General features: G+C 39.0%; 1 protein-coding gene across 3 annotated transcripts in view; it reads right to left on the bottom strand.

The window, feature by feature from the left end:
* UBE2V2 (ubiquitin conjugating enzyme E2 V2) overlaps positions 1,261 to 16,162 on the bottom strand; it is a 32,403-nt gene continuing 17,501 nt past the window's right edge. For 2 of the 3 annotated variants that reach the window (XM_021387541.1, XM_021387539.1), the window contains 3 exons: positions 14,864 to 15,009; positions 11,814 to 11,939; positions 1,261 to 2,132 (listed from right to left, as the gene is read on the bottom strand). In XM_021387541.1, coding sequence (XP_021243216.1) covers positions 1,986 to 2,132; positions 11,814 to 11,939; positions 14,864 to 14,908 — 318 coding nt within the window. In that variant the 5' untranslated portion in view covers positions 14,909 to 15,009 and the 3' untranslated portion in view covers positions 1,261 to 1,985. The remainder of the gene's footprint in view (positions 2,133 to 11,813; positions 11,940 to 14,863; positions 15,010 to 16,162) is intronic. The other variant, XM_021387540.1, reaches the window with a different exon arrangement.

The following is a 16,162-nucleotide window of genomic DNA, read 5'->3' as shown; positions in this document are numbered from 1 at the left end:
CCAAAAATTCACATCTCAGAACTGCGTGATTCTAGTATTGTAATTGATTATAGATAGCAACGTCAGTGTAAAAAAAAATACATATATATATATATATATATACTTAATGGCATCAAAATCATTTAAATGAAAATCAAGTACAAAAACATTGCAATGCACTTCAACCAAATCATCAAACTGTCACAAATGACATGTCCTGTAAATACAGACAAGAGGTAGCTGGCAGCTATAGTGCCACTAATTCTAAAAGTGCCAAATTCATCAAAAAAAGTATTAAAAAAAATAAATTTCTCAATTGAAAGCAAAGAACATCTATTTTATTGCTTTTAGAGGTTCTTTACATGAGAGACTGGCAAAGGCATATCAAACAAGGCTACCTGGCTGTTGATGGCTTTTGCTTAAATTCACTTTTTCAAAAGAACTAATAAAATCTCAAATGCAAATAGTCATCTTATTCCCACTGTTAGATGTTCTCACCGCAATAAACAAACGCCGGCATTCTCCAAGAGGGGTCTCATTTCCAACAGGATAGTGTTAGCTTACTTCCTTATGAGAAATCAGTAACAGAACCCAAACCAATGATCTCACCAGACAAAACATACTGAAAACACAGACCAACATTTTTAAGAGGCAACAAGTATCCTAGGTAGAAGGACAGTGAGGCACACGACACGTGAAAACGCAGATGGAAACACGATGATCTGTAGTATGTGTGTATTATTTTTTCTTAAAGCTTCCAGAAGACTCTTCGTGTGTTTGAGAAGCAGCAAAGGTGGAACAGACAAGAAAAAAGAAAAGAAACATCAAAGAAGGAAAGATGCAAGAATGAATGAATCGAGGTAACGACTGCCAAAGCAAGACAGAGACCTGAGAGACTTCAGCAATGTGGTCTGAAAACTGCTCAGAGGTCAAGTAAGTCACTTGAAAGTTGTGCTTATTTCTCAAAAGATTCTGGAGGGGAGACTTAGGGGAGTCTGGTAGATGAGATATTTGCTTTTGGTTTGAGGAGGGGAGGCTGTTTGGCTTTCTTGTTTTTCTTTAAATACACAGCACAAGCTTGTATATAGAAGTGGTAGTAGAGATGACAGAAGTTACTCTGCAGCAAAAGAAATACCTTGACCTCTTAAGTAAACTAAGCATACAAAAGTGGTAAGAATAGAAGGTGCATGTAAAACCAGCAGCAATATTATGTTTGGCTTTCCACTACTTTTGCAAGTTACTCTACATATAATACATCACTGTTATAGAAATGGCACAGCCTCAGACACTTTCCACATTTTATTTACATTTTAAGACTAACTTTAATCTCAATCACATATCCATACATTTCCTTTGTTTCACTAAAACTTAAATGCATGGTTTATTAGAACAAAGACTGTAAACAAATATTTGCCATGTCCGATACATGTAACACACAGGAGCTGCTTAACAGAAATTAATCCCCCCATTTTATAAATACAGGTATCAAAACAATCCTGAACATACTTTGTGACACTACTAGTAGTCGGTACCCACACCCTTGCAAAATTAAACAAGATGAGCAACGGTATTCACTGTACCTGCTACTTTAAAACAAAATTTAACTGCAGCTCTTTTACTAAGCAAGATGGATAAAGCATGCCATTTATATTTTGCCTTCTCAAGAGATTATTTTCAGAAACATATATTATTCCACAGCAATCTGACACTTCCTGTCATGCTTTCATCTTGTAAAACCTGAATTCCAATTTTAGGCTATTTCAGGCTTATGCTTAAATGACAGTGCCTTGGTAAGAGAAAAAAATAATTGTGCTGCCTTTTTCTCCCATAGTGCCTGAAAACATATTGGGCATACATATATTATATATATTCTTACAAATGTCCAGGTCATGTATACCAGCTGAAATTCTTTTAATGTGTGGGTGTTTGCATTGTGAGATTTAATCAAGACATTAACATGAGTAGAAGGTTGTTGTTTTAAGACAGAAGTTTGAGATCAGCTAAAATTAATTGTTGTAAGTTTGTCCTTCTGGAGGTTGTGGAAGCTTCATATTTTCTTTGGACATCATTAGACGTCTTAGCTCTTGAAGTACAACTTTAATGCTATAAGAATTTTGCCATTTTGCTAACACTGGTATGCTCCGTGCATCCACCTGGAAAAAGAAGAGAGAGTTGTAAGTTATCATGAAATAATAATAAAAAAATCTCTGTATGAATTATTGCTATTGACCTAATGGTTCTAAGAAAGAGTCTAAACATTCTCTGACAATTTCTCCATGGCAAAAAGTCTACACAGTCATAACATATTTTTCAGGAAAATAAACGTACACTTGCACACAGATACAGATTCTGCAATAAAGCCCATGCAGGTGGATCCCTCCATCTGTGCTGATATAAACATTAGTGAGAACAAAAAGGATGGGGTGAGTGGGAGGAAATCAGCAAATGGTTCACTGCTAAACTGGAGCCATACCTCACAAAATTCAATTTTACCAATTTGTTTCAAATGATTCAAAAAAATCACCAATATCCAATATATACACTTGGGTTTTCCTCAGCTCTTTAAAAAAAACTGACACACAAGCGTTTGTAGAATCTCTCTCTAAAGGAAAATTTCCCTTCCTGCAAGCATCAGTCAGTGATTACTCCATATTGATATTATGTGGTGCTTCTGACATACCAAGCGTTGGTACATATGCTAAGAAACGGCCTGAAATGTTGAAATACTTGATTCAAGATGTTTAGACATTTATTAGTTCTTTGCATTGTTCTTACAGTAAACCATTTAATGGAGCTGTGAAGATGACTGTGCATCACTTACACGTGGACTTCTCCTATCCATTTATTAAACCTGTGGGATAACTTACACAATTACAAGAAAGAGGTTTCCACAGGCAAGCGCAAGTCAGCAGCTGAAAGTCAGACTGTAAACTGTTTTGGCAGCAGGTTAAGTCCTGGCCACTCAGGCCTGCACACAGCATCCTAAGACGATCTTAGGGACCCCACATCTGTGAATGGCAATGGAGACCCAAGGGCAAGAATAGGGCTACTGCACAATACTGAGTTCCATTGCCACAGTAGTGCAGGCAGGCTACGACGCTACAAAAGTGCTGAAAATCACTGATTTATAATTTAGGCAGTATAAAGCATCATGAAGCTTCTTTTCTCCTTTACATAAGAACAAAAACAAAAACAATTCCACTGGCATCGGAAAGAATTCTAGCACAGGCATTTTCTTTCTAGATTGTTCAAGCTGAGGCTATTTTCAGAACACCAGAAGATGAGACTAAACCTTTTTTGTAAGAGGAAACTGATGCCAAAGCTTAACAACATGCTGGCGTAGGTAGCAATACAAACTCAAAGAAAATTCTCCCTCTCACTAGGCACCTTTTCCTGTAGCAGTGCTACTGTGTATCAGCATTTCATTTGAGCCATGAAATGTTTCTGGGGCTTCGTTGTGATGCAAAGTGACAGAGGGCAGGATCCTTGATCCAGTTCACAGCTCAGCACTTCTCACTGCACAAACAATGTTCTGCCTAGAGTCAGAACTCCTTATATAGCCAACACAGCTGCAAAAGACCTCACATCATCAAACAACGGCATAAAAGGCAGTAAGATTACTAAATAATTTATTAATGTTTGCAATAATTAAGAAAGGGGATCAAGAGGAAAGTTATCTTATGCATCAAGATCATGTCAGTTTGAAATAACCAATGAGCGTATGAGTTTACACAGAAAGGTTTTCAAAGTAACATTAGTTGTAGAATCCTAGGAAGGCTTGGGTTGGAAGGGACTTTAAAGATCATCTAGTGTTAACCTCCCTGGCATGGGCAGGGTTGCTACCCACTAGATCACTAGTAAGACCGTCATGGTTATTCCCAGACTACTTCCTCTTCTTTTAACAGAAGTATTTGATTTAGCGTGGTAGATGAAAGAAGCAATATCTCAGCAGAATAAACTTCTAACTGAAAAACAGGTTTTATTTCCTTAAAAAGCAGACTGTTAGATAAAAGAAATGCTGAGATGGGAAACTCTGAAGAGACTGCCTGTGTCACAAAGTAGCAGCTCAATCAAGTAATGTGTCACCTAGCCTGATTGTTTGTTGGGAGGTACAAAGATCCTACAGATCTCCTCCTCTACGCTCCTTCTAAATAAGATTAAAGCAAGACTCACCAGAGTTTCTGTCCAACCACCTGGACCCAATGGACTAGGAACAACATGATTTCATTTCAAAAGTTAGAATAGTAGATCTCACTCTGAAAATTGTTCTACATATAGAGAACACACCAAGAAATGAGCAAGACCGCCACTACTACTGATAGAGGTCCTCTGGAAAGAAAAAAATCATTGTGGTGGTTAAGCACCCTGGTTACAGACGAAATGAGTGCTCCGATCACACGTTCACTTTGCATATTGTATCAGATGTTTAGGAAGGTATTCCTACACGTGTATGCACACACTTATAACCACTTGTTAATATGTCTCTGCAGCTTACCTACTATCCTCATCTATTCAGCAAAATGGAACAAAATATGAGAGCACTCCCAAATTGCCCTGGTCTATGCCCTTTGACAGAACAGTAATCTAAACAACTTCCATGTTGGCCTGAAATACAACACTCAGTAGCTGAGGTGAAATCACACATCACTGATCTCCCTGAAAATCAGTGATCTCCCCAAGAAAAATAGAGGAAAAGAAGTCACAGTAAATAAGGCCAAAGACCAGGTAACAGCTGCAACAGAAGATTCCCAGCCAGGAGAAACGTGCACTTTGGGGGCACAACCTCATGTGGTAATCACCTGCTTTAGAAGACCACCAGAAGACCAACAAGAGTAAGAAGAAAAAGGCAGGTTTAGCTTTCAGTAGGTTTGAAAATGAAAGCTTAATATCTGTTCAAATAAAGACCGAATTAGCAAAAAGTAGCTGGAAAGGCAGTTGACCTGGGACTCCCCTGGTGAATGCCTATCTACAGCCTTGCAGTTCTGCTTCCTAACTGTCTTCCTTTTCTTTGATTCTCCTCAACTTTACTTTCTTAGTCTACCTCAACTTTAGAATCAGCCTCATTTACAGCACTTAATGATCACTCACCACTGATGTGTAAACAATGCAGTTCTACATACACTGGCTGCGCTGGAATACGAGAGGGGATTGCTTCAAAGTAAGCTTCTTCAGCTTTTCTTTTTGGCTGGGAATTTGTAAGAGTAAGCTCACAAACTGTAAACTCTGTCTTAACAAAATTATGAATGCTTTCTGAGTAAAGTCTGCTGCAACATAACGTTTTGTTGCTGTTTATCTCAAGTCTATTTTGCAAGTCACCAACTTTTTTGATGACATCTTGCAGCAGTGAAGATTTTGGCTCAGGAATTGCACTGCAGAATGTATCTCCCATTTAGACAGTATGCAATAAATTCACTTTATGAAGAACAACACTAAGATATTTGGAAGGCTGACACAAACTATGTAACATTCAAGTCACACAAGAGCACCTAAGTAAGATTGAAGCATGCATCTGTTACACAGAAGAAGAAATTTCTAGATCACATAAAAGCTAGGAGAGCTGAAAACTGCAGTCTGAGGAGTAATTTATTCTGGGGGTACACAACTGTAAATCTAACTTAAAGAAAAGGAGAAATTATGTATACTATTTTCATTAAGTTACTGGAATCAAAATAATTTTCCAAAATGCTTTCAAGTACTGGATATTTATAATTTTCTCAATAACTTTAGGAAAACTTAAAGCAGCAGCAAACTGCTTAGTCTACAATAAACACACTCAAAGCAACAACTGGACAGCAGTTGACAGAATTATAGTTGACAGAGGCCCAAGTGAATTTATGAGTAACAAGGACTTCCAGCTGTAAGTTTTTGTGATGCAAATCCTGTAAGACAGACTGTTAGAAAACACTCTCACGGATTCAAAAATTAGACATCCTCAAAAGACCATGGGAAAACAAATAGTATGCCAGAATGCAACCTGCATTTCATCAATACAGGATAGAGAATTTTCCAAGAGAAAAGACTCCACAGCATTAAGAACAATAACTTAAACACACTTTCACAACAGTGACACCATAAGCACAGAAAAGCATTGTGTCCGGCCCTACATAAGTACTTGGACTAGCTGTTCTGAACTTAGTACCCCAATCCTGTATGCAAACCCAGTAGCTCCAAAGGCAAACTGAAAAGCAGAAAACCACAAAAACTAACTTGCAAATAAGACATGTAGTTTCAAAGAGTGATTCAAAAAACCTAAATTTGGCCTCCTGATACAAAATACTCCTAAAGCAGCCCTCTCCTTCTCTACGCTGAATTTATCAAACAGCAGTCTCTGAGATCCCTGAAGATATGCTGCTGGTGGAAAATTCACTTACAAGCAACGTTCCCCTACCAAAACAATCAAACAGGGAGTCAAAATATTCCTACTGTCAGTAAGAATAAAGTCAATACACATACCTGCACTTTAATTGAAAACAAAGAAGCAGTTTAAGACTAGCTTTCTTAGGCTAAAGTTAACTCCAGTACACACCTATCACTCCTCTCCACCATTCACACTTAACTCAAAAGAAGTTACCCTTTAAGCTCATGCTGGGGACTTTACCTTGGGCAGTAACTGGCATAATTATTTTGTATACTTAAAACTGTCAAAAATGTTTTGAGAATTACCATAATATTGCCATGGCAACATTTCTGTTGCTGTTTATCTTGGGTTTCTATTCTACAAGTCATCAATATTTTTCATATCTACAAGCAATGTGATCAAAAGCTGGCCACGAATGAACAAAGAGGCTGCAGAAATATGGATAGCAGAGCTTCTCTGAAGACAAAACACTGTCATTTCCAATCATTCAAAGAATGCCGCAAACCACTTATGATCTGTCATATGAAAGAATAAGTGAGAAAGCAGCTTCAGAGAAACAAGGAAATAAAATAGGAAGCAGAAACATGAACTGTTCCAAAGAAGCTGGGGGATGTTTTAGGAAAAAAAAAAAAGAATCTGAGCTTGTGGCTCAGACAACAGAATAAGCCACACAAGAGGTGGGTTCAAGCTCCAATTTCTTATTTTAACACACTTCTTCAGAGGCACAGGTCAAGTTATTTTGTCTTCCAGTGTTTTCATCCATTAAACATACATACATTTATTCCGCTTTCCAGTATTTTGCAGCAGGCCTGAATGTACATGAACAGAACTACTGCAGAGAGACCTCAATTTTGATCAGAATTGCTTTAGAGTTTCTGAATTACATCTGGTTTTGAAAAAAATCTTTCCCTAATGTTTAAAAACAAGCTTTAATGAAAAGCTATTTAAACAGTATGCATACACTATCATCCATACTCACACTATCAATGAAAGTTTTTAGCTAAACTCCTATTTTCAAAACATACGCTTTGAAGATTGAAAATGAAAACCGTAATTAGCTCCAAATTCAAAAAACCAGACAAAGAAAATATAAAGTTATATCCTACTCCTAGGAAGAGATCTCTGCGTTCACCTGGCTCAACTCCTGCTCAAGCAGGGACAGCTGGAGCAGGGAGCCCAGGTGGTTTCTGAAGATCTCCAAGGAGGAGACCGCACAGCCTCTGGGCAGCCTGTACCAGTGCTCTGTCATTCATCCAGTGAAATGCTTCCTGATGTTCAGCTAGAACTGCCTCTTATTCTTATCCTTTCCATTAGAAAGGAGTCTGTTCAGCACAAGTGAACCGCCTCTGTATCTTGTACATTCTTTGTGTATGACTTGTCTAGAAACATGACTTTTCTATCCACACAGAAACCACAGATAAGTGGCTTATCCAAAAACGAAGAGGTAGGCTGGAGCAAAGCCAAACTCAGCTCTCCATCAGAACTTCAGTTCTGTGCTCTCAACCGTAAAATGGGCCCCCAGTTTATCTGACATATCTGGCACAGTTCTAGTAAGAACAATGGCAAAATAAGTTAACACACAAGAAACCAGGACAAGGGGTACATTAAAAATCACATAAAGAGTTTTAAATTCATTAGTGCTGCAAACTGTTTACAGTAAAGTACAACATAATCCTACTGAAAGCCTTTAAATACATACAGTTATGCATCTGCATAGCAAATAGAATCATAGAATCATAGAATTGCTTAGGTTGGAAAGGACCTTCAAGATCATGAAGTCCAACCACAACCTAACTATACTGCCCTAACTCGAACAACCCATTGCTAAATCATGTCCCTGAGCGCCACATCCAAACAGTTTTTAAACACATTCAGGGATGGTGACTCAACCACCTCCCTGGGGAGCCTGTTCCAGTGCTTAACAACCCTTTCCGTAAAGATGTTTTTCCTGATATCCAACCTAAACCTCCCCTGGTGCAACTTCAGACCATTTCCCCTTGTCCTGTCACCTGTCATCACTGGGAAGAGACCAACCCCTCTCTCACTGCAATCACCTTTCAGGTATTTGAAGAGAGCAATGAGGTCTCCCCTCAGCTTCCTCTTCCCCAGACTAAACAGCCCCAGTTCCTTCAGTCCCGTATGGGCCTCGTAGGGCATATTTTCCAAGCCCTTCACAAGCCTTGTTGCCCTTCTTTGGACCGGCTCCAGCACCTCAATGTCCTTTCTGTACTGAGGTGCCCAAAACTGAACACAGTACTTGAGGTGGGGCCTCACCAATGCCAAGTACAGGGGCAGGATGACTTCCCTAGTCCTGCTCACTGCACCATTCCTAATACAAGCCAGGATGCCACTGGCCTTCTTGGCCACCTGGACACACTGCTGGCTCATATTCAGCCAACTGTCCATCAGCACACCAAGGACCCTTTCTGTCAGGCAGCTTTCCAGCCACTCCTCCCCAGGCCTGTAGGGTTGCCTGGGGTTGTTGTGACCAAAGTGCAGGACCTGAGACTTGGCCCTGTTGAAACTCATACAGTTTACCTTGGCCCATCGATGCCATCTATCCAGGTCTCTCTGTAGTTAGTGCCTTTCTACCCTCTGGCAGATCAACACGCCCTCCCAACTTGGTGTCCTCTGCAAACTTACTGAGGGTGCACTCAATCCCCTCATCAAGATCATAGATAAAGATGTTGAATAGAAGAGGCCCCAGCACCGAGTCCTGGGGGACACTGCTCGTGACTGGCCGCCAACTGGATTTAACTCCATTGACCACAACTCTCTGGGCCTGGCCACCCAGCCAGTGCTTCACCCAGCAGAGCGTATGCCCATCCAAACCATGGGCAGCCAGCTTCTCCACAAGGATGTTGTGGGGGACAGTGTCAAAGACCTTACTGAAGCCCAGGTAGACCACATCGACAGCCTTACCTTCATCCACTAAGCGGGTCACCTTGTCATAGAACGAAATCAGGTTTGTCAAACAGGATCTACCATTCATAAACCCATGCTGACAGGGCCTGATTCCCTGGTTGATCTTTAACTGATCCACAATGTATCCTGAGATTATCTGTTCCATAACCTTCCCTGGCACTAAGGTGAGACTGATAGGTCTATAGCTACCAGGATCATCTTTCTGGCCCTTCTTGAAGATGGGAGTCACATTTGCCAGTCTCCAGTCAACCGGGACATTCTCTATCAGCCAGGACTGTCAAAAGATGATGGAGAGCAGACTGGCAACCACATCCGCCAACTCCCTCAGCACTCTAGGGTGCAGTCCATCTGGCCCCGTGGACTTGTGAGTGTCCAGCTTGCGGAGCAGGTCCAAAACCATCTCATCATGGATTGTGCATGGCCTATTCTGTTCCCAATCCCCATCTGCCAGCTGAAGGGGCTGTGTGCCCAAGGCACAACTAGTCTTACTATTAAAGACTGAGGCGAAGAAGGCATTAAGTACCTCAGCCTTATCCTGATCCTTGGTCACCGTGTTGCCCTCAGCGTCCAACAAGGGACAGAGATTCTCCCTAGCCCTTCTTTTACTGTTAATGTATTTACAGAAATGTTTATTGTTGTTCTTCACCTTAGTGGCCAAGTTCAGTTCTAGCCGGGCTTTTGCTTTTCTGATTTTCTCCCTGCACAGCTTTGCTACGTACTTGTAATCCTTATAAGGTGTTTGCCCCCTCTTCCAAAGACTATAAACTTTTCTTTTGTTCCTGAGTTCCAGTTTAAGGTCTCCGTCCAGCCAGACTGGTCTTCTACCCCAATGGCGCATCTTCCGTGACTTGGGGATGGTCAGCTCCTGCACCATTAAAATAACTTCCTTAAGTTGACCCAGCTGTCCTGGGCTCCCGTGCCCTGCAGAACTGCCTCCCAAGGGACTCTCTCAACCATGCTCCAAAAGAGGCCAAAGTCTGCCCTTCGGAAGTCCAAGGCTGCAGTTTTGCTGACTCCCCTCTGAGGTTCAACAAGGATTGAGAAGTCTATTATTTCATGATCACTTTGCCCCAGATGGCCTCCAACCTTTACATCCCCCACAAGGCCTTCTCTGTTAACAAACAGCAGGTCCAGGATTTTGCTTCCCCTTGTTGCCTCCTTCACCAGCTGTGTCAGGAAGTTGTCTCCCACACACTCTAGGAACCTCAGGGACTGTTCCCTTTCTGCTGTATTATAATTCCAGCAGATTATGAAATCCTTCATAAGGTATACTAGCTGCTAGAACTGTTGGGGGGTAAGATTGAATGAAGTTTTGCTGTAAGCTTATAAATGAATTCAAATAAAATTTTCCTGTAGCAACGACTGAATTTTATCAGTGCTTTTAAAATCACCAGTCAAACTTCCTGTCCCAATATTCAGCCCATTCCTCAACTGGCTGAGGAAGTCCAGACTTCTCCGAACACAAGCTCCAAGCAGATGGACTCAGTAAACACAAGTTTTTGGGCTCTGCAGGCCTGAAATTCTGCTTCTGGAAACCAGCATCTATATTCTCAGGCATGTACAGATGAATTCATGACAACACACTTCTTCACTGATTCAGAACAATACACGTTACTTAGGGGAGGTATGAAAATAACATTATAAACATACCAAAAGCTCTACTGCGTTCCAGATTGGCAGCTTTGGCTGGTCACAACCTCTTAATAAACACAGATACTGAGACTATAAGCTACAGCTGGAATAAAGAGCAACAGATGGCTTGTAGATAACAATTTTAATAAGATCTTCAGATAGAGTTGGGTTATTGGCTATGCAGGAAGTAATTTCAAATCCCCTTTAAACTATTGCTGATGTGTTAGTGCACTGGCTTTTGGTGTTCTGTCAGTACACTTTAAGATCTACAACAACTCAAACACACCCCTAGGAATGTAATTTATTGCAAATGGATCTTTAATATGAAAATGGTTACCATCTATATTAAAAGACCTTAAGATTGAAGCTTAAAAATCATCTCAGATTTGAATAAACCCATTATAAAGAAAATAGGAATTTAAATACATCAGTTCATTACAAGGGAGTTACATCCACAATACGATTCAGGCAGAAACATTTCCATTTGTAATTAATGGAAATGTCAGGTAAAGTTTGGATACTAAAACAAACCTTACTAACCAAACAAAAAACGATCTTGAGTACTGCAGCATTCCTGTTAGGATAGAATCTAATGTCATTTTTATAAGAGTAATCCATGGAAAATATATGGTTTAAACCTTTTTTTTCTGTGCAAAAATTAAAATCTTTAATTTTATTTCAAAGAAACAACGGTTTCAATATTATAAATAATGCTTATCTCACTGATAAGCCACTGAGAGCCACTAAAATACTGTAAACATCTAAAGATTTAAATGTGTGCAACAGGCAACCAAAAATTCATTTAAACCAAGTACTTAATACTGTAAAATTTAAATAGGAACACTCCTTCTAACATGTGGGATATAGATAGTTTACAGTACAGATTAACAATATGGTTGGTCTTACCATTTCAACTTACCATTCCATTGGAATTATTTATTCCATTCATATTAATTTTAGTTACAAATCTAACTGTAGGAGGTGCTTCTGGATATTTAGGTCCACACTCTACTTTCAGACTGTATATTCTGTTTTCATAGTTTGTCTAGAAAGCAAAAAGACAGACTAATGCATCTTACTGAAAGCTGAATATTCAAGAAATAACAAAAAAAGGCAAGAGGAACAAAGACAAGAAATATGAAATAATTAAATTCATTATTACTATGTACTAGTTGACGGTATTGGATTAGTAACTGATATTCCACTGTTTTGGTTACACTGATTAGCTGATGAATTTGTATAAATTATACTACTTATTGAGAGTACCATACAGAAACTTGTAACATATTTTTTTCTTTAAATTCACATTTCCTCCATCTGCATTGCCGAAGCACTTTTGGCACAGCAGGGAGCTGAGGGAAGAAAATCATCTTTAGAGAAAAGAAGGGAACAGAGAAAGATAAAGGTGACAATAACCAAACAAATAAAAAGATGAAAATAGTATGTGTAAAAAAAACATATTCTAGATGTAAGTAGCACTTCAGAAGATATCCAAGACTGCCATCGCTAAAAATTTTTAAGCAAGGAAATACTTCAGAGAGGAATAAAATCAAGAAATAGCCATTTAAAGCATGGTTTACCAAAGCATTTGTTAACTTCAGGCAGTGCAGTTAGGTGACAGCTTGTATGCAGAAGACACCTCTCCAAAATGACCGTGAAACAGTTCACTCTTTACCTGCTTCTAAGTATATCTTGAGAAAATCCAATCAGAAATAAATACAGTTCTGTTTTTCTTGACAAGTAGCATATATATGATAAAAAGCATCAACGTCTCTGCTGGTCATTGATGCACATGCCTCTGGGCTCCAAAAGGAATATAAACCCAGCTTCTACGCAACACCTACGGCTAGTGTGAACCTGCAGCAAAAAGATGCTTCCAAACTTTTCAAAAAGTACCATCTGTAAGCCGTTCTGCATCAGCCAGCTGTCACTCATTCCAAGTAGAAGAATCAACTTCGATGTCAAATTATCAAACAACAGTCCACTCTGCAGCCAAGCAAATGGCAGCACTGAAATCATGCCAGTGAAGCGTCCTAACTGTCCTGTTTCAAGAAGCCACAGAGACAGTGCAGCAACTGGGTCAGAAAGAAACAAAGAGAAGCAGGATATCCTTCTATAGGAAAAAGATTTTCTACTATTATTACCCACTACAAGCTGGAGGCCCAACAAAACTAATCTTGTCCTGCTACAGATAATATACTTGCTACCACATGCCAGAGAAGAATTGTCAGCTATAGCAGAAATAGGCCAAAACGTACATCCATTGCTCACAACTCTAAAAATTCCTGAGAATGGCACTCATTCACATTCTCTTAATGCCCACCCAGGCAGCCTCTCAATTTTGCTGCGTTTTTCCAATTGACACTTAACTGTAAGTCAAAATTCCATGACCAGCTCCCCAAAAAGTCTTAAAAGCATTTTTTCACTGTCAGAAAAATGTTTCCTTTCATCCAAAACAAATCTCTCCCTCCCCTTCCTCGTTGGTTCACCTTGAAAATCAAGTAAGAAAACACTGATAAGCAACTGTTTGCACAGCTCCAGAGATCTGTATATGAAGAACAGCATTAGCAACTTTCCCTGCGTTCTGCCAAGCTGCACAATGTCTACCTAACTCAACCAATTCCAAAAACACCCATCTTCTACAGACCCCAAAACTGGATGTGCAATTCTTTTCATTGAGGTACCATCCCGGTTTGAGAGCTGGTGGCTTTCACAATCTGGAGTCACAACACACTGAAATTCTTTCTACTATAAGCAAGGCTGCAAGTCTCTAACATGGTCCAGAATATGACTTGCTTGCACTCTGTTATGTAGCAAGTCAGAAAAAAAATGACAACAATAGAAGTTGACTAGAATTAAAACTGCAACCCAGTGTTTTTGTTTTTTGTTTATTTTATTTTATTTTATTTTTGTGTATAACAAAAGCATTTGGGCTCCTACAGAATAATCACTTCCTTCAAAGGTGCATTAAGAATCTGCTTGAGGTGGAACGAGAAACCAGATCCTGACAGTTCTGGAAACTGTTAGAAATTTCCTTCTAAACAGACTTGAACACTTCGACTCCACAGAAGCTAGTATCCAGGCACACCAGTGTTATGTTTGTATTTTAGATTGGCCCTGTCTCAAATGCATCCAAGTCTCAGGAGCTCCACACAATTATGCAGATATTCTAAACAGTCTGCTACATGTTACGGCTAACTGACTTCCAAAAGGAGCTTGAATTACATTGAATGTAACTCTGGAACTCATTATCTAAACTGAGCTCAATTTCTGATCTTAGTTCTTGTCTTGGATAAATCAATAAGCCCTCCAGCACCAAAGGAGGCACAAGACAGCAAACTCATGTTAGCAGTGAAAGATGCGCTAACTTAGAGCTACTGGAAGTAAACTCATTTAAAGTCTTTAACAGTGATCCTTTGTATCATATTAACTCATTAGAAAGCTTGCACAAAAGTTACATGTTAGGCAAAGACGTGTCCACTCATACCAGGTGAGGCTGATATCCTACATATATATACCCTAACTAACAACTATTTGGTCTTTGGGACTGATTCAAGAAGATTGCATAAATTGCAATACTGAAAAACCTATCTGATAAAACTCTGCTACAGAACTGAAACTACTGGGCACATATGATAAACCACGGAAAGAAATTTATCGTTTACTGGACTGTCACTGTACATTTATGGGCAGTAACGACAGAAATACAGAGTAAATATATTTCTAACTCAGTAAAAAGTCTCAAATCACAACTGGCTTAGACAGTTGCAGAAACATGTACTAGACTGGAAGCTAGACTGAAAACACTAACACACCAGAAAGTGATGATTTTTAACATGAATATACAGTATTTCTGAACTACAATTACAACTTCATTGAATTGCCTTTTAACTAATTCCCTTACAATTGTATAAAGTAATCTTTTGTCGGCATTTTGTAGCGATTACAACATTTTAATGTCATGCTTACCCTTGGTGGCCCAATGATCATGCCTGTCCACCTGGTGAGTGTCATATCTTCATCATCTTCAAGGCCCCAGCTTACTGTACCATCACCTACTCCCTTCTGCCCTTCTTCAAGTTCTTCCAACAAGCGAAAATTACGAGGTACTTTAACTAAAGAAAAAATGGAAGAATGTAATTAATACTAGTCACATTTAAAAAAAAGATCATTTCACTGCTTATATATGGGACGCATTGGCAATCACTGAATGTATTTTCAAAGCATAAAAAACATTTCCTGTCTGAATTTATTTGGCACTCAAAATGTTCTGAAGCAAGTAACCACTTCTCCAGAAGCCACTAACTCTTAAGTGGTAGCAATACAAAATATATGAGGGAAAATAAGAGATTTCTGCTCAGTTTGCGTTGGCTTAATTCAGCTTCTCCTCTTTCTCTAGCACAGTACTGTTTAGAGCCAACGCATTTCAAAATCAATTGATTGTCTGTCAGGTTCTACTCAAGTACAATTCCAATTAAATCAGTATTGCAAATTCTCTGCAAAAATAATTAAAGAATGCAACACAACACAAATGACATTAAAACGTGTAAACTGTAAAAGAAAGACTGAAACACGTTCATATATTTTAATTTGATTACCAAAATAATAGTCAATGAAACAGATACTGAAAAACTAGAAATCAAGTCTCATTTAACCGAGTGATTATTATTCCCAACAAACAGAGGAAAAAGAACAAGAAGCACAAAAACACTGATTAAGTTGCTGAAGAGAGTTAATGACGTATTCACAACAGAAAATAAAAACACACTGCTTCAACAGAAAGCCAAGTAATATTCACTTAGCTGAACTATAATTACTGGATTTTAATGATGATACGTGAGGAAAGACAGATATTGATAGGTATTAAACAAGTGTAAGTTTAATTGCTTTACACTGCAAACTAAAATTGTATTTCAGTACTGATGGCAGGGAACAAGGCTTATTAACACTTGCACATGCCCTCACAGCACACTTTTATTTTCAAATGCACAGTGGTGAGGTAGCAATGATTATAACTACAGTTTTCTTTCAATAAATACTAGTAACTATGTATTTTTCCTATAACTTATAGATTTTCTAAAAGCTACTTATAGCTATAGTGTTTCCAATGTTTTTCGGTTGTTTTTTTTTTTTTTTTTCCACTAGAGGACCTGTTTTGCTATCTAGAGGAGCCTCAACAACCTTGAAAGGTGGGCCCACATGAACCTAATGAAGTTCAACATCGGAAAGTGCAAGGTTTTGCACTTGGGCCGGAGTAATCCCAGATAT

Source organism: Numida meleagris, chromosome 2 (assembly GCF_002078875.1).
Source record: "Numida meleagris isolate 19003 breed g44 Domestic line chromosome 2, NumMel1.0, whole genome shotgun sequence".
NCBI lineage: Eukaryota > Metazoa > Chordata > Aves > Galliformes > Numididae > Numida > Numida meleagris.
The sequence above is the reverse complement of the archived record's forward strand: the minus strand, read 5'-3'. Positions and strand labels throughout refer to the sequence as shown.